This window comes from Eleutherodactylus coqui, chromosome 13 (genome assembly GCF_035609145.1).
Source record: "Eleutherodactylus coqui strain aEleCoq1 chromosome 13, aEleCoq1.hap1, whole genome shotgun sequence".
In the NCBI taxonomy this organism is placed as follows: domain Eukaryota; kingdom Metazoa; phylum Chordata; class Amphibia; order Anura; family Eleutherodactylidae; genus Eleutherodactylus; species Eleutherodactylus coqui.
This window is the reverse complement of record NC_089849.1, coordinates 100991709-101016770: the sequence shown is the minus strand read 5'-3', so window position 1 is coordinate 101016770 and position 25062 is coordinate 100991709. Positions and strand designations below refer to the sequence as shown.

Here is a 25062-nt window from a genome sequence, read left to right as displayed (position 1 = left end):
AGATGGGAGGTGGGAGGGTGTTTAGCAGCATTTCTGGCAGCCTACAAGGGGCAGAGAGGGGGGGTGAGCTTAGCCCACTAGCTCCCGCCCCGTCCTGCCTCCTACCTTTCTGAGAGATGGTGGAAAGGCAGTTTAGCAGAGCTAAGACTGTCTCCCCCCACCTGACGGCCTTCTGGGCTCGGTGTACATGCACCAGACTCGGGCCGTCTAAACAGAAACACAAACAGCATATTTTTGCACAGCCAACCGAAAGTCGCTACACTCGTGTGAATGAGCCCTTAAAGAGATTGTCCAAAATTGCACTAACTCTACACAAGAGCTTGTGATGACATGAAAAAACAAGAAACACATTAGTCACCCAATCAATCCATCAGCATTACAGCCCCGCCGCTGTGGCAGCAATGATGTTACAATTACAGATTTTGTCCAATTTCAAACAACTCCTTTAATGAGCCTAATTACTCACTACATAAGTGAAGTGGATGGACTGGGAGCCCACACGTCTCTCCCCCAACTCTAACAACCAGGCCCGGTTCTGGGCTTTGGGCCTTTTTCACTCAAGCGCTGTTTTAGGGCAGTGTAGGTGCGTGAAAAGATCGCAGTAATACTGCACTAAAGATCGCGTGAATTGCAGCTATTGTAATTAGTTCTTTCACACGATCAGAGGTGCGTGTAATCCAGCTCCCATAGGAGTCTATGGAAAGCACGTCCCAAAGATAGATCAGGTCTGGAGATAAGTGAGCATACTCGTTAAGGCAATTTACTTGAGAGAGCATCGCCTTTTTCGAGTACCTGCTGGCTTGTCCCTGAAGATTCGGGGGGCCGCGAGGGTGAGCGGGGGGTTGCGGACGGGATCGGGAGGGAGAGAGAGATCTCTCTCACTCTCCACCCCGCTCCCCTCTGCCGCCCCGCGCCGCCCCCTGCCCCCCCGAATCTTCAGGGACGAGCCAGCAGGTACTCGAAAAAGGCGATGCTCTCTCAAGTAAATTGCCTTAACGAGTATGCTCGCTCATTTCTAATCAGGTCCTATCATTGCGCGCACCACGGAGCTTAGATGAGAGCTTTGCAGTCGCATGTCCTCTTTGATTGGTGTGAGTATTTTGCGCGTCTATAGGAAACCATTGGTTCTTATAGAAGCGCTCTTTTCACACGCCTCTAATGCGCTAAAACAGCACTTGTCTGAACGAGGCCTCAGCCTCCAGAAAAATGCCTCTTGCCTGCTACACAATACCCTAGGTCCAAAATATTCATTATTTAGGGCCCTTTTACACGAAAAGATCATTCAAACAATTGTTTTTTTGCCTTTTTTATATTGTTTGTTTGTCAGGATGGATAAAAAAAAGGTTTTCAATTTATTAAATGGATAACTTTTATTAATTTATTTTAACAAAAAATTGAGCAAAAACGTTTTTCTTGTTATGTTCTACATAAATTTTTGTACCATTTTTTTCACTTTATATCACTGCAATTCACTGGGATTTGAATAACGATGTTATGATCGCTCGGATAACATGAGCCAATTTTCACTATTCACTTACATTGAAAGCCATGGCAACCCATTGGCCCTCCACAATTTCATCTTAGAGGGTGATACGTCACAGAGGGAGCGCTCTCCCTCTATTAAATTTGTACATCCTGCGATCAACATTGATCATAGTATGTAAGGGTTAATGGCGGTGTTCAGTGGTCTTGCCAATCCCCACCACTGCAGGAGGACACCGGCTATTAGTCATAGCAGGCTCCCCATGCGAATGTCACGGGCTCACGGAATCTGTGACCTGTCGAAAATAGAGCATGCTGCGATTTTCCCTCTGCAAGCGGAAATCACTATTGATTTCCACTCGTGTGCAGGAATCACTTTTGCATAGCATGCTAAGGACAGTATTTGCAGCGGAACCCGGAGGCAGTCGTCCGCCCCGGATTCCACATTGTAAATCCGCCCGTGAGCCTAAGGGTATGTCGCATGGGCTGGATTATCCACATTAAATCTGCAGGGAATTCTGCAGCTACAAATCCACACCATTTTGGTACATGTTTTTAAAGCAGTCACTAGGGGATTCCTACGGTAGCTGGAAGCCTAATTAAGGCTTCCGGATCTGCCAGCATATCAGATCCTCCTTGCAGCAGAGTCTGATTGCGAAGCTGTCAAAAGTACACTACACTGCACTACATAAGTAATACAGTGTAGTATATAGAGATGAGCGAGCACACTCGGATAAGTCAGTTACTCGAGCGGGCCTCGCTCTTCTGGAGTAACTGCATTCTCGCGTGCTCGGGGAAGGGGGTGGCGGCGGGGGTCGCGGGGAAGGGGGGGAGAGAGAGAGATCTCTTTCACTCTCTCCCCAGCTATCTCCCGCCACCCCCCTGAGCACGCTCGGACATGAATGCAGTTACTCGAGGGAGCGAGGCTCGCTCATCTCTAGTAGTATATCAATAAATCGATTGTTTTTTCAAGTTTCCTTAAAAGGCAAAAATATATGTAAAAAAAAAAGTTTAATGAAGTTAAACATAGTTTAATTAATTTAAAAAAAACATGTTTTTTCCTACAAACTCTTTATTATGGCAAAAATGACAAAATAAACATTATATATCGCCTCGTTCGTAATGACCCGTACTATAAAAAAATTTTGAGACATTGTGAATGGGGTAATAAAAAAAGAATGGAAAAAAAGGGGACAAATTGCTATTTTGCATTCATCCACCTCCCAAAAAATGCAACGAAAAGCAATTAAAAAGTCAAAATGGTGCAGATCATCCCGCAACAAACAAGGCTCATTTGCTGAAGAGATAAAGAATGCTGCCGGTTGTGGAAAGCAGCAACGCAAATACTATTTTTTTTTTTTACAGAAAGGCTTTTTAGTCTGCCAACATAAGGGCTTATTCACACGAGCGTATATTGGCCGATGTTTTCACGGCCGCCTGATATACGCTTCCATCTAAGCAGTTCTCCCCATCCCTCCACCTCACGACTCTATCTCTCCCCTCTGTGCAGTCTGCAATGGGAGTAGGTGGGACAGGGGTGGAGCTTAGCTCCCACTCCTTGTCTATAGCCAGCAATGGAAGTGGGTGGGACAGAGTGGAGCTTAGCTCCACCCCATCCCACCCCCTCCCATTGCAGACACCGGAGTGGAGGAGAAACGCAGAGAGTTGGTAAGGGGGAGGGAACTGCTTAGATAGAAAACACCAGCCAATATACGCTCGTGTAAAATAAAAAAATAAAAAATTTGGCATTCCTGTAATTGTATTGACCCAAAGAATAAAGTTAGCATATTATTTATACCGCACAGCAAGCGCTATTATTTTAAAAATGCCAAAATGGCTGTTTATTGGTTTACAAAATACACAGAAGTAAAAAAAAAGCTACAAAAGGTTCAATTTCCCCAAAATGATACCAATTGAAGCTATAACTTATCCCCCAAAAAATCAATATCTCACATAGCTTTGGGTAGTAAAGTTAAAATGTCATGGATCTTGGAATGTGGCACACAAATACAATTATTTAAAGTGTTCTTATTGTGGAAAATGTGGAAACACATAAAAAACTATTTAAATTTGGTATCTCCGTCATCGTATGGCCCCACAGAACAAAAGTAACATTTGATTTATACCGTGCATACGAGAAAAAATTCAATAAAATTAAAAAAGGCAGCATTTATGGGGGTTTTCATCCCTCCACAAAAAAATAAAAAATTAAAAAGTTAAACAATACTCTTCTATACACTGCAGAATGCTACCATTAACACAAGAAACCAGGCCTCATATGACTATTTTGAGTTTTTTTAAAAATTATAGCTCTTGGAACGCAACGATGTGAAAACATGAAAAGTTGCCTGATTTCTTGAAATCTCATCCCCTTAGGGCCCTTTCAATGAGCCAATTCTTGTTGAACGAGCGAGTGACATCATTGGCTCGTTCAAACGAGACTTGTTTCAGTCGTTCACATTTGCGGTATTAGTGATGGAGGACGACGGAACGATCCGTATTTAAACCCAACGATCTGTGAACGAGCCGACGATGGGTTTTATGAGAGCGAAGAGAGAGCGATTCACGTTCAACATTTGGCCGCTGGCTGCGTTTAGACTGAACAATTAACATCCACTTTCGCTCTTTTGAAGGATAATCTCTTGGTCTGAGCGCGCCTGCAGCCTGTCCTCTAAAATACTGTATTATCTGCACATATATCCAGGGCAGAAAATACACCGCAGGCCCATCCAAAATAGCACGTACCAGAGGCGTAACTTGAAGCTCCCGGGTCCACATGCAAAACTTGTAACAGGGCCCCCAACTGTAATGCTTTACTCATAGTACTGGGTTCCCTATATGGAGAAGAGAGGCATTATGGGCCCCTAAGGCTCCTGGGCCCAAGTGCAACCGCATCCCCTGCCTCCCCTATAGTTACGCCCCTGGTACATACCCCATTTACCCATGGATTGGGGGAACAGCAGCTACAACCCTCCAACAGGAGACAGCACATTATTCCAGTGGGGGGCAGTGGTGGACGGCTGAGGGAGTCCAGCAGACTATACTAGTATTGGGACATGACAGTTGGTGACTTACAATTTAGCATTTAGCTCCAAGAAGGTGGTGTCATCTGTGATCCAGGGGTTGCTGGGGAGGCAGCCGGACATTATGGGGTCGTGAGAGTAGTACTGCTCACAGTACTTCAGGATCCTGCAAAGAGTTAATTGGTGGAGGGAACAGAAATTAATGCAGTGTTACTCCAAATATAATATGTAACATATACAGTATACAGGCGTCATGTATATACCAGACTCAGCACACAGTATAGCACACAACCTGCACACCGACTCCCTACTATACATGCATCACACATAATCTATAGACATATAACTCATATTGTACAGTGAACCCTTCACTATACATAGTGTATATCAACTAGATATATCTAACACACACTGTATACCTCCAATATACATACATCATCTACTGCATACATAGAACATGCACTATCCACTGGGTTGGTATACAAGTGCTTTTTTACCAGCGCAGAATCTGAACAGAATAGGACAGCGAGTGCCGACTCGCCTGTCAGCTCCGTGCTGCGCCGCTGTCCATGGTGCGGACCATATGCCTGTACGGCAGCTGCGGCAGCACTCTGCCCACAGCACGGACATGTGAATGCGGCTGCTCTGCGTAGAACAGAGCAGCTCGTTCACCGCATTTCACCAGCGTGGTTTACACGCTGCTGTATCAGTGTGCAAACCACGCTCGTGTGAACGAGGCCTAACTCTGACCTACAGTTTTGCAGTATTTCGGCGGAAATACTCGGAATGACCAATAATGTTTAATTATGGCGAGCTTCCTTCTTTTCCCAGCATCATACGCAGCTAAACTCCCTCCCCCTCCCTTTTTTCCTGCTGCAATAGAAGTCTATAGAAGCTCGCAGCGTATCACGACAAAAGATAGAGCAAGACCTATCTTTTCACACGCTGCATAAAACAGGTGACCAAAAAGGGTCGCGTAGGTGCTATTTTTTCAGGCTCGATTATTTCACACGGCGAAAAAAAATTAATTGGTCGTGTTAATAAACCCATTGGAATCCAATGCTTCGCATGGTTGCGTTTTATGGGTGTTTTATTTACGTAAATTATGTATAAATTCGTTGGTCCAGAGGCGCTAAACCCCGTCCTGAGAGGCCCCACCTACCTTTCAAAAAAATGTTGGGGCTGGCGCAAGATGTAAAAAAGTCGCACATTTTTGTGCAAATTCCAGTTTGTGTTATAATGTACCTACAACACACATCACCATATAACACACTGACCTCTCTGCTACGGCGGACGTCACTTACCCCGCCAGGGACACCGAGGACTTGACTGTGGATCTCATCAGTGACTGCTGATAGTACATAATCTGTAATGCAGACACAGAGCAATGAGTGCGCCAATCCTGTCCTCTATCACTTATACTGCTTGCCCCCCTCTCCTCAGATTAGTAGCATTCATTTTCTTATTTATCTTTTTTTTTTTTTACTTGTTTTTGAATATTTTTTTTTTAGCATCTGCATCCTTTGCCGAAGACCTCTGGGGGTCACCCACATTATCTTATTTTTATTTCTCACTTTTCCACTGGAACTGAAGCATACATAGAAGCCTATGTTAGGCCCAATGCACACGGGTGCATTTGCATTGCAGAATCCGGAGCAGGTGCCCGCCTTCAGATTCAGCAGCAAACACTGCCCATAACATGCCGTGTAAAATCACTTTTCCATGTCCACGAGCAGAAATCTATTGTGATTTTCCATTCGCGGAGGGAAAATAGCAACATGTCCTATTCTAGCACAGATTCCGCACTAACGGCTTCCATTGAAGTCAATGGAAGCCGTCCAATCCGCGGGCCGTCCGCAGTGACAGCTGCAGAATCCACATCATTGCTTAATGATGACGCGACATCATCTGCACTGCGCACATCTGCATTACAGATGAAGAACACTGCAGACAGGTCCACAGAGGTCCTTAGCGGTCACTGGCCGGGCATCGGGTGGGATTCCATTGCGCGATCCTGCATCCGGAATCTGACCCAGCCGTGTGCATTCGGCCTTACAGGGAAAATCATTCCTCTTCAGCTCTACTGTGGCAGCAGGCACTCAGCGGTCATGTGGCACTAATGCTTTCTCCAATCTCATTGAGCACTATATAGCCTGCAAGAGAAAAGGCAGAAGCATTTAAAGAAAAAAAAACTTCTGCCTTCTCCTCTGGGTCCTCCTCTGTGACTAACAGCCGAGGACCCAACTTGCTCTTCCTACATTGCAGAAGCTTTAATCCCGCACTGTATTTTTACTGTCAGCTGGGATTAAAGCCGAAGACCAATCGCCGTAAATTTACAGCACTTGGGTCCTTATCGGGTTACTGGGCTCATAATGCCCATTTATAATGAAGGGGAGGCAGCGTTCCGCCACCACACACAGAGCTTCATAATCTCTGCAGCATTCTGGAATAGCAGATGCCAGATTAATAGATTACTGTACAGCTACATGATGAGACAGAAGTAGTTTGATAAAGCCGACGTTGTACCAACAAACAACGACAAGATTTTGCGACATGTTTGTTGTGTGCTGGATTAGCAGGATTTCTAGACCAACAGATGGCATTTTATTGGGAATTATCCTGTACATCTACATCCTGTGCTAAAAAAGGTTAAACAAAGCATAGATGGCACAGTGTTAAGGCAGCAGTATGCAGTCCTAAGCTCTCACTCATGACCTGAAGGTTGGGAGTTCAATCCCTGTGTGGTTCAGATAGCTGGCTGAAGTTTGACTCAGCCTTCCATCCTTATAAGGTCGGTAAAATGAGCACCCAGCTTGGTGGGGGTAATAAATAAATGACCTGAAAGCGTTGTGGAATAAGTTGGTGCTATAGAGATAGCAAGTCCCTTCCCCTCCCTTCTGCAAGTGCTATAGGACTGGAGGGGTATAGTATATAGCAGTGATAAACGTGCCCTCCACTACAGCGAGGGGTAAACCACGTTTTATTTTCAGATTCCGGTCAAGAAGCGGCTGCAACTTACTTCTTTCCTATAGAAGTCCACAGTCTTCTTCTGCAGGGAAGAAAAACAAAATATTATGCCATGAAGAACCTGTGGCCAGTGCCCGTTCCCTGGCGTGACTACAGACCTGGCAGAAGAGATTACATAAGGTCTACCAACATAGGTTCTGCGCAGGGAATAGATTCTGATATTATCAGAACTATACAGCTATTCATCCCAATATGGCAAGAGAATCTCGGGGTCAGACTTCCACATTGCACACTCCAGCCTGTGGTGTAGCTATAGGGGGTGCAGAGGTAGCAGTTGTACCGGGCCCTGGAGCCCTAGGGGGCCCAAAGGTTTCTCCCACATGCAAGATAACACCAGTATTATAAATAGCACATGGTAGGTAAGGGGCCCTGTTACAGATTTTGAATGGGGCCCAAGAGCTTCTAGTTATGCCCCTGACTCCAGCACATTCAGAGCTGCATTTACATTGATATCTTTTGCTGCTTGGAACGCGACTATGCTCTGCAGGACTGAATAACTGTCACGGTGAGAAGAGGGTCAGGAACGCTTTCTTTTCTCCTTAGGAAGAGCACCTAGAAGGTGAGTAAGGAGACTTATAAGGCCATTCATGCTCCTCTGGGAATATGCAAATAAGGGAGATTGAAAAATACCTCTCCAGCACCACCTATTGGAAGGCAGCATTCCTGCAAGTCAATGTTAGACTCTTTATACAAGCCTTGTAACTATGACTGGGAATTGAAAGCCAAGCCAGAATCCATCCTACAAAATCAGAGGGCAGCTCTAGCAGATATGCAGAGTAACCGTGTTTCAGATCAGCGGTTCAGGAGTCTTGGAAACCTGGGTGACAATCAACATAGCCACCATTACAGCATCCACCAGAGTTGTCACACAGCTTTCATAGACCCCTAAGTGACAAATCTGTCTTTTTTTTCTAAAATATTTTCTCCCCCGCCATAGTACTGCTTAACTAGACATATGTTCTGTTCAGGAGTCCACATTGGGGTGATATTGCTCTAGAACGGCGCCCCCGTTCCCCTCCTGGGGAACATAGCTATACACACATTTGCCTTGTGTGCAATGGGATGGTTTAGTGATACTTATAGCAATGGTGCCAGTCGCTAGAGTCAGTGTAATAGCACTGTCATGTGACCAGCAGGGTCCTTCGCCCCTCACCAGATCTTGCGGACATATAGAGTCTGTGAAAAGAAGAGACAGGAGAAAGAGAAACATAAGCGACAAGTATCACCCATGGAGCTACATGCCCTGCCACATACAGACATTCAAGGTACAATGGAGGGTGACAGGTGGAACTGTTGGAAGGACAACCATACAATGTAAAGTTGGGAGAGCAACCTCCAGAAACTGAACTGAGCCCCCAATGTTGTCCTGCGTCCATCAGGGACAAGTGGATGCCAGAAAGGGGGGTACAAAGTTTTGCTAAAGTATGATGACTATCTTCACAATGAAGTAGGATGGATAACGAGCACGGATGAGTGCGCCATATCTCAGGAGGAGATCAAAGAGCATCCAAAAGACCAGAAGACAGGACGAACCCTCAACATCCAAGACTCAGCCACACAGCAGAGGCATAAGGTACAACTTGCCTCACTCATTTAGGTCTTATTCCTATGGGCGTAATTCATATTCATTTGCTGTATGTGTATTCCAAAAACAGGACCCATATGGACCAATAATAGCCAATGAGGCTATTCCCACATACGATAATTCACACGGACCAAAGTTCCACGTAGAAAAAAAAAGGATAGCAGCATATCATATACTGGAGCATCTTCAAGAATAGAACGTGCAACGTTAGGGGGCATCTGTCTATAACAGACAGTAGATGGACGGTCTCCTTAGGCCTCTCTGATGTTTTGGATTTTTTTGGGGGGGGTGGGGGGCATTAACATGGGCATGTGAATTTGGCCTTACAAACAAGGATCTGACTCCTTGGAGCAATTATGGTGATCTAATACAAAGTAGCTTCTTATAACATCATTTGCCCCCCTCCTCCATAATGAGGAACTCATTATAGTCCGCATGGCAGAATATCTGTAACCTGTCTAGTTTCATGCTCGCTGCTACTATAATAACCAGTTCCACCAGACCCCAGTAATTTCTGATCTCGCTGGTGAGGACATCACAGCATAGTTGCTGCAGGGTACAAATGGCATCCAATGTGAAGGGGAGCAGGTAAATAAGAGTCCATGGTGGGATATAACACATCTTAAATGCTGCGGTGGTCACCATACTCCAATCCACTGGACATAGCATATAGGAATTGTTTGGCCTCACCTGATTACCTTGACGGCATTGGGGTCATTGGCCCTATCCATCCCGTACTCCAACACCTCGATCATTCCCGGCTGTAAGACATGAAAGGGGAGAATATTTTAGACTATACTGTACATTAGAATGTATGACACCAGTATCTGGTCCAGAAAGAGCCCAGCAACAAAACCAGAAAATACCCCCAATCTTCATCCCCAACTGTAACTCCAGTTGTATCTTACACATTACAGCAGCCCCCTGGCTGGTCACAAACTGGATCATCATCCAGCCTGCTCCAACCTGACAAGCATGGATCCCCTTTCTGGTCCACTTTGTTACCAGCTACTTTCACCCATCTTACAATGATATATATATAAAGGGCTGTGTTTACATTTAGGTACCAGAGGGCCGATGCCTACGGTGGCAAGAAGCAGATGGCGTCATTTTACCAAGTACCTGCATGTAGATACTTTTTTCCATATGTAGATGCTGCTGGCAGTTCATTGTTGCAATGGTAGAAGGGAGGGGTAGCAATCTGAGACCCATTTGTGACACACAGAAGGATGGCTAAACTAGATGCAGTGCGCTACCCCTAGGCCATAGGCGTAGCGTCAGGGAGTGCTGGGGTCGCCATGGCGACCCGGCCCCTGCGCTCAGGGGGCCCCATGGCCGCCCTCCGCCATACCCACATGCACATTCAGTGCATATACCCGGCCCTTGAGCTGAGGGGGCCCGGGGGATCGGCGCTGTCGGCCGCATGATGGCTGAGGAGAGAGAAGAGAGACGGGAGGCAGCGCCGCAGGTCGGCAAGAGCAGAGGGGAGGGCTGTTACACGTGGAGCCGGCAGCTAATTACAGGCTGCAGACTCCCACGGCGCGGCCCTCCAACTGATAGACTGCAGCTGTGAGTGGTCACAGCTGCAGTCTATCAATCTCTGCCGGCCAGTGATTACCAGGGGGAGGGGCTACTGCGGCTCTACTCACCTCCGGAGGCATATTAACACATTCTGCCGCAGTTCTCCGGCGCGGCCGATTCAGCCAATCAGCTGACTGGAATCGGCACCACGTGAATACACAGCATGCACGCGGATTGCCTGCAGCAGCCGTGTGCACTACACAGTACAGTTAAGCAGCCGTGCACTACACACTACACTTAAGCAGCACGGGGTTAGGTTTAGGGTTAGGTTTAGGGTTAGGGTTAACTAAACCTAACCCTAACCCCAACCCTAAACCTAACCCTAAACACTAACCCTAAACCTTAACCCTAAACCTTAACCCTAACCCCAACCCTAACCCTAAACACTAACCCTAAACCTAACCGTAAACCTAACCCTAAACCTAACCCTAAACCCTAACCCCGTGCTGCTTAAGTGTAGTGTGTAGTGCACGGCTGCTTAACTGTACTGTGTAGTGCACACGGCTGCTGCAGGCAATCCGCGTGCACGCTGTGTAGTCACGTGGTGCCGATTCCAGCCAGCTGATTGGCTGAATCGGCCGCGCCGGGGAACTGCGGCAGAATGTGTTAATATGCCCTCCGGAGCGCTGTATGCACAGGACCTGGGAGAGGACCTGTGGCTGCAGATCACATGACCAGGCTCTGGTCATGTGATCAGCCTGGTCATGTGATCAAAAGACGGGGGACTTTCCATTACAGGCTGCCCAGAGACTGCTGCAGAGGTGAGTAGAGAAGGAATTATAATTATATATGTATAGCTGGTATAAGTTATACCAGCTGTATATATATATAATTATATACAGGGAATACACAGGTTACACCAGCATGGGACATGCCACTATATACAGGGGGATACACATCCTGTATATAGTGATATGGACCATGCTGGTGTAACCTGTGTATCTACTGTATATAATTATATATGTGCAGCTGCTATAACATATACCTCTCCTGTGTATATATATATAATTATATACAGGAGATACACAGGTTACACCAGCATGGGACATACCACTATATACAGGGGGATACACATCCTGTATATAGCTATATGTACCATGCTGGTGTAACCTGTGTATCTCCTGTATATAATTATATATGTGCAGCTGGTATAGGTTATACCTCTCCTGTATATAAATATATGTATGGCTGGTATAGGTTATACCTCTCCTGTATATAATTATAGATGTATAGCTGGTATAACTTGGGTATATACTGTATATAATTATATATGTACAGCTGGTATAGGTTATACCTCTCCTGTATATAATTATATATGTATAGCTGGTATAACCTGGGTATATACATGCATTAAAATACAGCACGCCATGCTTTTTCTTCCGTGAGTGGAAAACGCAATTGCTTTCCGCTCGTGTAGAGAAAAAAAGGCTTTTCCATAACATGCTATGGGCAGTACATGCTGCGGAATCCGTAGGCGGACGCACGCTCCATATTCCGTAATGCAAATCCAGCCGTAGGCTAATTTCACACGAGTGAGTCTGATATCAGGCCGTGAAACTCTGCCCCCTATCACACTCCCCAACGTGTGACGCCCCCACGGATGTGAGGGGTTGTTGTGTTATAACCAGCTCACATCACATCATCATATTCTCATGCGATGCAGAGAAAAACAAAAAAAACATCGCTCCTGTGTATGATCGCATTCAAAAGAATGGGTTCATATTCATGTGGGATTTGTACGTCTTGCAACTCACAAATCTCACGCAATTTGTGCGACCGTGTGAAAGCAGCCTAAGACATTACCAACAGGTTTTTTGTAGTCAAGGAAAGGAGTCATAATGAGAAGGCTTACACCAAGGGGCTAGATCATGTTTGTAAATTAGCACGGTTTAGGTATAGATACGGGTACAGATGGAGGGGGGCCCAGCTGAACTTTTGCACCCGGGCCCCTTAGGCTTTAGGTACGCCCCTGCCCTAGGCCACCGCTATATACAACAGTGGATCTGCACTCTAAGCTAATATGCGGCTGCTGTTACAGTACTGTGCAAAAGCTTTAGGCAGGTGTGGAAAAATGCTTTCAAAAATAGAAGTGTTAATAGTTTGCCATTTGTTAATTGACAAATATAAACTGAACAAAATTACACAAAGTCAGGGATTTTGTAGGATTATTGTTAGGTATAGGATTACCAATTATACCAAACATTTTCATATGTAGGTTGAAACACGGTCATTAAGTGAAACAGAAGCAGCTGTGTAGGAGCTTAAAACTGAGTAAGGAACAGTCAAACTGCTACAAAAGGTGAGGTTGTGGAAGACAGTTTCAGGTCACAGCTCATACACCATGGCAAGACTGAGCACAGGAACAAGATACAAGGGAGCTATACTGCATCACCAAGGGATTTCCTAAGCAAAGATTTCAAAGCAACCTGTGGATGCAAGATGTGCTGTTCAAGCTCTTTTGAAGAAGCACAAAGAAACGGGCTATGGTGAGGACCGTAGAGACAATGGCCAGCCAAGGAAACGTAGTGCAGCAGATAAGGCACATCATGCTTATTTCCCTTCGAAATCGGAAGATGTTCAGCAGTTGCATCAGCTCAGAACTGACAGAAACTAGTGTGACCCGGGTACACCCATCTACTGTTCAGAGAAGTCTGGCTAGTAGTGGTCTTCATTGAAGAATTGCAGCCAAAGAGCCATACCTTTGACATAGAAACAAGGCCTAGTGACTCGAGTATGCATGAAAACATAAAAACTGGGGTGCAAAAAAATGGCAGCAGGTACCCTAGAGTGCTGGGAAAATATTGAAATATTTGGCTGTAACAGAAGGAAATTTATTCACCAAACGGCTGGACAGCAGTACAATAATGAGTGTCTACAGGCAGCAGTGAAGCATGGGGAGAGCGGTGGAGAGTAGTACAATAATGAGTGTCTACAGGCAGCAGTGAAGCATGCTGAAGGTTCCTTGCAAGTTTGGGGCTGTATATCAACAAATGAAGTTGAGTATTTGGTCAGAATTAATGGTGTCCTCAATGCTGAGAAATACAGGCAGATACTTATCCATCATGCAGTACCATCAGGGAGGCGTCTGATCAACCCCAAACATACATTCAATGTCATTAAGAACGATCTTCAGTGTAAAGAAGAACAAGGAGCCCTGGAAGTGATATTATGGCTGTATAGAGTCCTGATCTCACATCATCATTGAGTCTGTCTGGGATTACATGAAGAGACAGAAGGATTTGAGCAAGCCTATATCCACAATATATCACTGGAGGCCAAGATGACTAGGCTCAGGCTCACGAAAGACAAGATGACCGGGCTCAGGCTCACGGAGGACAAGATGACCGGGCTCAGGCTCACGGAGGACAAGACGACCGGGCTCAGGCTCACGGAGGACAAGACGACCGGGCTCAGGCTCACAAAGGACAAGATGATCAGCCTCAGGCTCACAGAGGATAAGACGACCGGGCTCAGGCTCATGGAGGACAAGATGACTGGGCTCAGGCTCACGGAGGACAAGATGGCTGGGCTCTGGCTCACGGAGAACAAGATGACTGGGCTCAGGCTCACAGAGGACAGGATGACTGAGCTCAGGCTCATGGAGGACAAGATGACCGAGCTCACGCTCACGGAGGACAAGATGACCGGGCTCAGGCTCAGGGAGAACAAGATGGCTCGGCTCAGGGTCACGTAATTTGGCCATGTAATGTGAGCAGAGTAGCTAGAAATATCTAAAATGCTTGGACAGATCAGAGGCAGAAGAAAACCCAGCCGCCAAAGGACAGGATGGCTGATACTGGCATCGATATCACACAACTGAAAGAAGCAGTGCAAAACCGAAAAACACGGAAGGAAGGAGCCTTCAGAGTCGCTGAGGGGCATGAAAGATTAAACGGCCAACAACAACACATCCACAGAAGATCTGTGCTTAGTTCTCTTAGATGTTTGGAACAGCCTCTTCACCGAATCCCTTCGAAAACTGTGTGCAAGTGTACAGAGAAGAATTGATGCTGCTTTGAAAGTAAAGGGTGGTTGCAGTCACGTCACATATTGATGTGATTTACATTTATCTTTTGTTCACTCCCTTTGCATTTTGATAATTCACAAAAAAAAAAATATTAACATTTTTATTTTTGAAAGCATTCTTACTTTGCAGCATTTATCATACCTGCCTAAGACTTTTGTACAGCACTGTATATGAAGCCACCACGCAGTGATCCCCCTCTACAGCTAATTCAGTGTGCTGAAGACTTGTGGAACTGCTGCCCGGGGGTCTGTTTAGTGCTCCTCTTTGCACTCCCTCCCACCAGCACTGTTCTTACAAAAGTAATGGGAGTCTTCATAATACTGGGTGCATCCTGCCAGATTACTGGAAGTGCCCCCCCTGCTGTCTCACATAAATGAGATTACAGACAATATGAACAACCTGTTTATTGGAAAGAGATACACACGGAGTATAATACTTGGAGGCAAAGGGGTGTTTTGTGTCCAGTTTGTGGGAAGGCCATATATATGAACATATGCAGTGTGTTCATGCACATATATAATGCATGTATAATATGTGTGTGTACGGTATATATTTGTATATGGGCTGTGTATATGCATTTGTGCGGTCACTGGTGACAGGGTGGTAGAGCACTCCTCTCATAATTACAGAGGGTTCATAACTATCAGTCCGCTGTATAAGCTGGTATTAGCCAAACAGGACTATATTTTCTGTGCCCTCTGGGTTAATAGGGCAGCAGACCTGTCCCCCCTACCTGTCCCTTACATAGGAGAGCACTGTATGGTAATAGATCCACATATAGTGAAATAATGATGATTACCTACCAGTAATTTGATTTTGCGGAACCCACAACCAGGGGCATAACTTGTAGCTACAGGTTCCCAATACACAATCTGTATCAGGACTCCCCATCTATAATAATTGACAGTACTGGTCTCATATGGAGAAGAGAGACCTTATGGCTCCCATTAGGGCTGCAGGGCCCGGTTGTAACTGCATCCTCTGCACCCACTATAGTTACGCCTCTGCTCATAACAGAGACAGGGTCCTGCCCTATAGATGGGCAGAAAGCCTAGAGCAAATAAAAAGGGAATACCCACTTCCTCCTTCAGTATATTCCAAAGTGGTCCAGGAGTAGCTGCATATACAACATATACATAAATATATACCAAATTATTATACTCTGGGAACAGCTGATTGACGGGGGTATCTAGTGTTGGACCCCTGCCAATCAGGTATTGAAAACCTATAATGAGGAATGATCAATAGTTTAGAGCTGGATAGCTCTTTTAATATAATTATTGCAGTCTAAAACCCCTTCTGTTCCTAATGATTGGGTGCTAAGGGGTAAAGAGGGGTAATGGGGGGGGGGGCTGAACATAGAACAGGTGAACACAATCTGACCTGTTAACACCAGGTACAATCAAGAGATGTCCAGTCCTCCATTCCCCGATGCAGAGATGGATGCTGGGATCAGGGATAGTTAGACCCACACTAATCAGATTTTGATGGCAGAGGCCCTTTAAGTAGCAGCAATGTACCCCACAATTGTACCCCTTTATCCCCATTATTTAGGGAACATGACAGGGGGCAGATGTAATAGATGAACAGGATGCCACTACTCACCGGGGGGCGGTTCACTAGCCAGTATGCCTTCTCCTGACAGTCTAGGACAACTCGATCCGACTTTTTCCGCTCCTTTCCTGCCCTGAAATAATGAATGAATACTACTCAGACAGAAGTCTATCAGTGAATCATTGGAAGTACTGAAAAGACCAAGCATCCCAAAGTAGTCGAGTGCATGTTAGATAATAATGATGAAGACAATTATAATAAATTATGCCAAGATTAGTGGAATGTGCTGCAGGTGCAGATGATCACTACGCTGGTGACCAGTGAGTGTGGAAGACCAGAGAGCGAAAGTACGTGAAAAACCAAGATATGGCGCACAGATTCTGCAGGAGAAGACACATTGTAGAGTCAAGGCTTGAACATGACTTCTCTTTATAGTGAATATAACGCGTTTCAGGGCTAGATGACCCTTCATCAGATGACGCTGGATTGAGCACCGATCTCATCCCCATTCCGGCTGTTCATTTCTCTGCGGCAGATCTTTTTCCTCTGCTGCTTCTCTGAACACCTCTGTTGGTTCAAGTAAGGTTCAAGCCTGACTCTATATTGTCTTTCCTGTGAAGTCTATGCGTCTTATCCTGTTTTTTGCATGTACTTTCTCTGTATTCATGAATCAGGATGGCTCAGGATGAGAAGAGCTAGTGGTCCCGATCACTATCAATGCTACATCCCTGGCTGTTATCTATGGAGGGGTGCAAATGGGAAGATGGGACAGTGCTTCTACGTCGCCACCTATTGGAAGCTTGTTGAAAGGTCTGACAATGACTTGCAGGAATAATGCTTTCCAGTAGGTGGTGCTGTAGAGGTACTGTTCCATCTTCGCATTTGCATATTTCCCAGAAGAGAATGGAATGCCTTATATAAGTCTCCCCACATCTTCTTGGTGCTCTCCCTAAGGAGAAAAGATACTCTTCCCAACCTAAAGAGGAATGGTCATGGGAGAGTCTTCACACTGAGCCATGGTTATAGCTACAGGGGTTAAGGATCAGACCACGGAGCTGCACACTTACTTGTACTGCTCCTTTGCCTGCATGACAACAAAATCCCATTTGTGGTTAATTTTCTTATTCAAGTTGCTGTAGTTTTCCTGGAATAGAAGAGGAAGAAACAATCTAATGAGCTTTTAAGAAAATTAGTATAAATGATGAAGCATCCTGGAAGATAATGATGAGAGTGCAGCAGCTGGGGTTATCCGTGAACATGCCACATTATCCTGAGGATCCTCATGTGGAGGAGGGGGTCCGCGGTGCAGATTATTATAATGGTGAGGACCTCCAGGGGAGTGATTTTGGGGGTGATGGGGCACAGTCCTATAAATGGACAGACTGAGGCCCTTTTAAATGAGCCGATTTATCTGTTTATACAGCAGATACATTGTTGGCGCATTCAGACGAGAATCGTTCAGTTGTTCATATTGGCTGTATAAGTGGCGGAGGATGACTGACCGAGCGCCGGTCAACCCGAACGATCAGTGAACGAGCTAACGATGCTTTTTACGTCTGCAGAAAATAAATGGCGAGTGAATGGCGAACGATCATCATTTGGCCGTTGGTTGCATTTAAACTGAACACATCAATCCCTTTCGCTGAACGATAATCGTCCAGACTAGAAGCACCCTTATCACTTGGACTGTGTGACAGCAGCGGTATCGGGGACTCACCTTCTCGTATTCCTCCAGAATTCCCTTTTTACGGATATTTTTCTTTGCCAAGTAAATAGCTGAGGAGACAATATTTAAGATTATTGTAAAATGCAGTAAAAAAATATAACAATCCAGAATGTGGCTGAATCGGAGTCTTAACCCTCATTTAGTCATGCCGACAGCTCTGTTGTCTACGAGAGTGTTGCCAATTCTGACTCCTCCGCCTCCTATATAATATATATAATACGCACCATAATCTGTATCCTCTGCCGGCCATTGTTGAGTTGGCCAAAAATATGGTGTCTGAAGAGAGAACAGATAACAAGTGACATAGAAGGTCTATATTGCAAGCAGTTAAGACCCCATTAGTGCCTGATATGAAGCCCCAGGGATATCCAGCTGTACCCCAAACTACAACACATTCAGAGGTACACCAAGAGAGAAAATAACCTCCTTCCCCAATAGACCAGCATTATAAACAGTGCATAGTAGGTGGGCACCCTAAACACCACACATGGATGGTGCAGCACAAATCACCTAGATCTTGTCTCCCCATATTACACTCCAGCACCAACACCTAGATCTTGTCTCCCCATATTACACTCCAGCACCAACATCTGGCTGCTACCTTCCATACTGCACTCCAGCACCATCACCTAGATGTTGTCCCTCATATTACACTTCGGCACCATCATCTGGATGTTGCCCCCAATATTACACTCCAGCACCATCACCTAGATGTTGTCTCCCCATATTACACTCCAGCACCATCACCTAGATGTTGTCCCCTCATATTACACTTCAGCACCAACAGCTGGGTCTTGCCCTGATATTACACTTCAGCACCAACACCTGGATGTTGCCCCCCATATTATACTTCAGCATCATCACCTAGCTCCTGCCCCCCATATTACACTCCAGCACCATCACCTAGATGTTGTCCCCTCATATTACACTTCAGCACCATCACCTAGATGTTGCCCACCATATTATACTTCAGCATCATCACCTAGCTCCTGTCCCCCATATTACACTCCAGCACCATCACCTAGATGTTGTCCCCTCATATTACAATTCAGCACCATCACCTAGATGTTTTCTCCCCATATTACACTCCAGCACCATCACCTAGATGTTTTCCCCTCATATTACAATTCAGCACCATCACCTGGATGTTTCCCCCCATATTACACTCCAACATCATCACCTAGATCCTGTCCCCCATATTACACATCAGCACCATCACCTGGATGTTGGCGCCCCATATTTTTCTCTAGCACCATCACCTAGATCCTGCCCTGCATATTACACTCCAGCACCATCACCTGGCTCCAACCCCCCATATTACACTCCAGTACCATCACCTGGCTCCTACCCCCCATATTACACTCTAGTACCATCACCTGGCTCCACCCCCCATATTACACTCTAGTACCATCACCTGGCTCCACCCCCCCATATTACACTCCAGTACCATTACCTAGCTCCAGCCCGCATAGTACACTCCAGCACCATCACCTGGCTCCACCCCCCATATTACACTCCAGTACCATCACCTGGCTCCACCCCGCATAGTACACTCCAGCACCATCACCTGGCTCTACCCCCCCCCCCCCATATTACACTTCAGCACCATCACCTGGCTCCTAACTCCCCCCCCCCCCCCCCATATTACACTCCAGCACCATCACCTGGCTCCTAACCCCCCCCCCATATTACACTCCAGCACCATCACCTGGCTCCTACCTCCTATATTACACTCCAGCACCATCACCTGGCTCCTACCTCCCATATTACACTCCAGCACCATCACCTGGCTCCTACCTCCTATATTACACTCCAGCACCATCACCTGGCTCCTACCTCCCATATTACACTCCAGCACCATCACCTGGCTCCTACCTCCCATATTACACTCCAGCACCATCACCTGGCTCCTACCTCCCATATTACACTTCAGCACCATGCACCATCACTTGGCTCCTGCCCCACATTTTACACTCCAGTGCTATCAACTAGGTCCTAGCTCCCCAAATTGCAATCCAGCACATCATCTGTATCTTGCCCCCCTTCCACCCCCATTTTACTCTAGTACCATCAGCTGTATCCTAGCCCCCCCCCCCCATTACCATACTCCAGTATCATCACCTCGATCCTACTTTCCTAAATTACAATCCAGCATCACCACCTGGATTCTTCCCTACCTTCTAACACTATCACCTGCATCCTGCCCCCTTTATATCACACCTCAATAGCCCTACTGCCCCATTCTTCACTCACACCTGAAACCTGTAGAGGCTGCTGTCGGGCTTCAGGATGAGGTTGGTGGGTTCTTGCAGGGGATAGATGTATCCACATTTCACCATCAGATTTCCCAAGTGCTGCCCCTCTGTGGACAAGGAAGCAAATAGTGCAGAGGTTAGAGGTATACAGGACCCCAAACGTCTAAATACGAGTGAGTGAGTGAGTGAGTGAGTGAGTGAGTGAGTACATGATTGAAAGAATAATTTAAAGTAGGTTGTTTTTCCTGCTCTACCTATAGTGATGTCTCTCCTAATGCCCACCTTATTATGCTGCTGGCATCCTATTCATGGACTAGGGAGGACAGGGTGAACTGAAACAAGTGGGATATTTCCGCAAGATGCATTGAATGACTGCATCTGATTAATCTGCATCTATATAATGTGACAAGGTCTACAGCCCCCAACTTCTAAGGCCCAATGTCCACGGGCGGATTTGATATGCGGAATCCTTTTCCTGATGCCAAACACTGTGTCCGGCTCCTAATCTACCGAAGAATCATCAGATCCTTCTATCTGAAAATTAACATTTCTCTGCAGATACAGGTGATCGCCATGATTCCACCTACCTTCATCCGTAATCTGCAGCCTCTGGATAATCCACTCCAGAATATCGTGTCCTGAGGATAAACACATAGTTCTCATCTCCAGCAGCAGACAATCAGGTATAAGCAACAATTAATACATTGTAACAAAGAAATCCTGTTAATCTAACATGCAGCATGGTGCAGACATAAAGCTCAGAGCCCGAGGGAATAACAGCCGCCACTTCATTGAAAGAAACCCGGCATGTCCTATAGGCATCATAAACTAAAGCCCCACATACGTGGGACGAATGTCGAGCAACCGATGCTCGACACTCATCCCTGCACATACTCGCTCCTATGCTGCTGCACAGAAGAGAGTATTGCTGGCTCTCTGTACAAAATCCTGATAACTGATCATTCAGGGTAAACAGCAGCTGTTCAGTACTGAACGACCGCTGTGTTAAGTGAATGGAAAGGGACGGAGGAGAGTGAGGAGTGAAATCTCCTCCAGCCGCTCTGCTGTAAGCCAACGATACTCGCTCCTGTGCAACAACACGGCAGTGAGTACATGTGGGGACATGTGTCGGGCATCGTTTGCCCGACAGTCGTCTTGTGTAAATGGGGATTAAGTTATGGCGCTTATAGGATAGAGAACAAGGGATTCTCTGCTTCTGGGCCGTCACCGCTGTAAGACAGTGCTCGGTCAGTCAGTTTAACGTATTTCTGCAGGCTGTGTGCACACAATCCCATAGAGAACAGTGGAGTGCACACACAGCCTGCAGAAAAGAGTCCAACTGAGGCCTCGTTCACACAAGTGTGGTTTTAGCGCAGTAGAGGAGCGTGAAAAATAGTGTGAACGGGCTCCTGTGCAGCACGCACCAAAGATAGGTCAGGTCCTATCTTTTCTCACAGCACGGACCTTAGATGCGAGCTTTGCGCACGCATGTCCAATATTTGTTAGGTGTGAGCTCTTTATGTGTCTAAAACTCCTTCATCTGAACTTTTCTATAGGAAACCATTGGTTCTCTTAGACGCAATCTTTTCACATGCCTATTCTGCGCTAAAACCACGCTTGTGTGAACGAGGCCTCAGTTGGAGGAGCCCAGTGATGGAGGTACCTGTGATGGCATGCGGGATGGTGGTGATCATCAGCCTCTGCGTGTGCATCTTGATGCCAGTCTCCGCATCTTGCATCTCCAGTAGCAAGACTTCAATCTACAACATATAAGACAACCAGTTAACATCTGTTAATACAAAAGAACTAAATAGTCATCTTGTATCGCCACTAACAGGGCTTCAATCTACAAATATAACATGACTACCGGTAGTATCTGCAAACTCAGTGCCAGCACCTCCCCGATCTCCCATTACATTGTTGTGCGACATCTGGATACATCAAATACAAAGTGACATTCTGTAAAATGTGCAACATTGTTAGAACAAAATAAGCAAATACTCCTCCCCGATCTGCAGCTTTCATGCACCCAAATAAGGGTTGCACAACTTCTGCCTCGGGGACCACATACAGACTGAGGTGCCGTTCTCTGTGGTCCCCAATCTGCTGGGAACAGAAATGATTATTATCTGTATGTGGCTGCTCACATGTAGTTTCCATGTTAGAGAGAGGAGGAGTAGCACATCTGAGGAGATCAGGGACAGTCAAGTACTAATAGGACACTATATGGCCATCTAAGACCTCACACTTATAGAGAATGGGGTCTCTGATGCCTGTTTGGAACTTCAGAAAGAAGGGTCTGTCTATGCATGCAGCTCTCTCCATTGTAGTTTATGGAAGTCATGAAATGCTAGATTGTTAAGGTACTTTTATATGGCCCAACTACTAGGCACGAATGTTCGCCCAATCATCAGGACATATAGGGTGACAACAGTTGGCCAACAAACAAGTAGATGTTCGTTCTTCAGCTAATTGGCTCATTAATGCAGCAGAAAAATTGTTATCATTAGAACACCTCCCCATGTAAATGGAGGATGTACTGCCAACAACGATCAAACTGTGTTAGGGCTCCTTCACACGGGCATATGTGTGTGCCTCAGTGCAACTTTTTTGCAATATGATGCACAATGGTCTGTGTAACAGCCAATTAAACAAGCGCCAATCTTGCTTAAACAGCTACTGTCGGCCCACATAAAGGGCCCTTATCACAAAGCCCACTGAGCAGAGCCACATGCATGGTGAATTGTGTCCTCCTCTCTGGAGTGCTGACTGGTGGGAGAATGGGATCCCCATTCTACCGATAGGTGGGAGTCTTGGAAATATAAGCTGTACCTATAAAGGCATTTTTGGCATAAACTTCTGATATGCTCCTCTTAGGTTTTAGTGTGACCCACAGTGTTAGTAGATTAATTCATTTTGCATTCACCTTTTATATAGGAGCTATAATTAATTTAGTTTCTGCATAACATAGACCTCATCTAGAATATGGATACAATGACAGGCTACTATGGAGGTGACAACCCCATTAGTAAATCTTGACGGTTGAGGCCCTTCTCTCCGGAGCCCCTATTATTGCAATTTTTCGGCAGTAAAATCGTTAAAAAATTATTTCCTGCAAATTTGAAAACAGGTTAGATGAAGTTCCATAGTAACAAGATGAAGAACAGGGGGTGATGTCTTAGTCAATCCTGGAGGGAAGAGCCGTGATGAGGTCTGATGTATAATTTATGCCCTTGTTTCCTCCACACATAACCCACTTCTCACAAGTGCGGAGACCGCTGAGCGCCACTGCGGAGGCGTAATCCTGGGAAAGAGCAATCTGCAATACAAATCTGAGCAACATATTGAAGCCAGGGACTGACAACTGGCCAAGAACTAATTGTGTGGCATTTGGAATCACTGGGTTTAATAAACAGAATCCCCACCATTATTCTCAGCGTGGTGTGTGGTAGTTAATGAAGAAGAACAAGATGTCTAGAGCAAGCAATACTATTATCACACCATGCTTCCTGAAAATATAACCATATATGACACAGGTGATGCACTCCTTAGAGAGCAATAGTGACATCACCGAGAATACAGCCTATAGACTTGCTATAGATCAGCAGTGACATCACCGAGAATACAGCCTACAGAGTCGCTATAGATCAGCAGTGACATCACTGAGAATACAGCCTATAGACTCGCTATAGATCAGCAGTGACATCACTGAGAATACAGCCTATAGACTCGCTAGAGATCAGCAGTGGCATTACCAAGTATACAGCCTACAGACTCGCGATAGATCAGCAGTGATATCACCGAGAATACAGCCTATAGACTCGCTATAGATCAGCAGTGGCATTACCAAGAATACAGCCTACAGACTCGCGATAGATCAGCAGTGATATCACCGAGAATACAGCCTATAGACTCGCTATAGATCAGCAGTGGCATTACCAAGAATACAGCCTATAGACTCGCTATAGATCAGCAGTGACATCACTGAGAATACAGCCTATAGGCTCGCTATAGATCAGCAGTGACATCACCGAGAACGAAGCCTACAGACTCGCTATAGATCAGCAGTGACGTCACCGAGAATACAGCCTATAGACTCGCTATAGATCAGCAGTGATACCATCGGGAATACAGCCTATAGACTCGCTATAGATTAGCAGTGACATTACCGAGAATGCAGCCTGTAGATTCGCTATAGATCAGCAGTGATATCACCGAGAAAACAACCTATAGACTCGCTATAGATCAGCAGTGACATCACTGAGAACACAGCCTGTAGCCTCGCTATAGATCAGCAGTGACATCACAGAGAATACAGCCTATAGACTCACTATAGATCAGCAGTGACATCACCGAGAATACAGCCTGTAGCCTCGCTATAGATCAGCAGTCACATCAGCGAGAATACAGCCTATAGACTTGCTATAGATCAGCAGTCACATCACCGAGAATACAGCCTATAGACTAGCTAGATAGTACTAGTGACATCACCGAGAATGTACTTTATCCTTTCACTTGAGACACAAGTCTTCACACGTGTGGATTCAGGTCAGGTTGCCTCTGTGGCCTCCTCCTGCATCACCTACATGGTGCACATTATGTAGGACGTCACTCTCGGGGTTGCCATTCCTTGTGTTCTCTGCAGGTGAAATCGTTTTTTTGGGATTGAGGTTTGAGAAGCAGAATAAATGTCTCCAGACAGAACATGATTTCCTGAAATGGCAGATCTGAAATATACATGAGATGATAATTGTACATGAGATGCAGAACACGGCGCCTCATCTGCTTTTGCTCACGTCCTG

At 45.8% G+C, this 25062-nt stretch overlaps 1 protein-coding gene across 1 annotated transcript in view; it reads right to left on the bottom strand.

Moving 5' to 3' along the window:
- Positions 1–25062, bottom strand: part of RGS9 (regulator of G protein signaling 9) — a 68061-nt gene that overhangs the window by 25841 nt on the left and 17158 nt on the right. Inside the window, exons 2-12 of the mRNA XM_066586326.1 lie at positions 21924–22020; positions 20848–20898; positions 20261–20367; positions 18230–18281; positions 17997–18055; positions 17347–17423; positions 16331–16412; positions 9816–9878; positions 7525–7554; positions 5810–5871; positions 4558–4671 (exon numbers count right to left, since the gene is read on the bottom strand). Coding sequence (XP_066442423.1) covers positions 4558–4671; positions 5810–5871; positions 7525–7554; positions 9816–9878; positions 16331–16412; positions 17347–17423; positions 17997–18055; positions 18230–18281; positions 20261–20367; positions 20848–20898; positions 21924–22020 — 794 coding nt within the window. The remainder of the gene's footprint in view (positions 1–4557; positions 4672–5809; positions 5872–7524; positions 7555–9815; positions 9879–16330; positions 16413–17346; positions 17424–17996; positions 18056–18229; positions 18282–20260; positions 20368–20847; positions 20899–21923; positions 22021–25062) is intronic.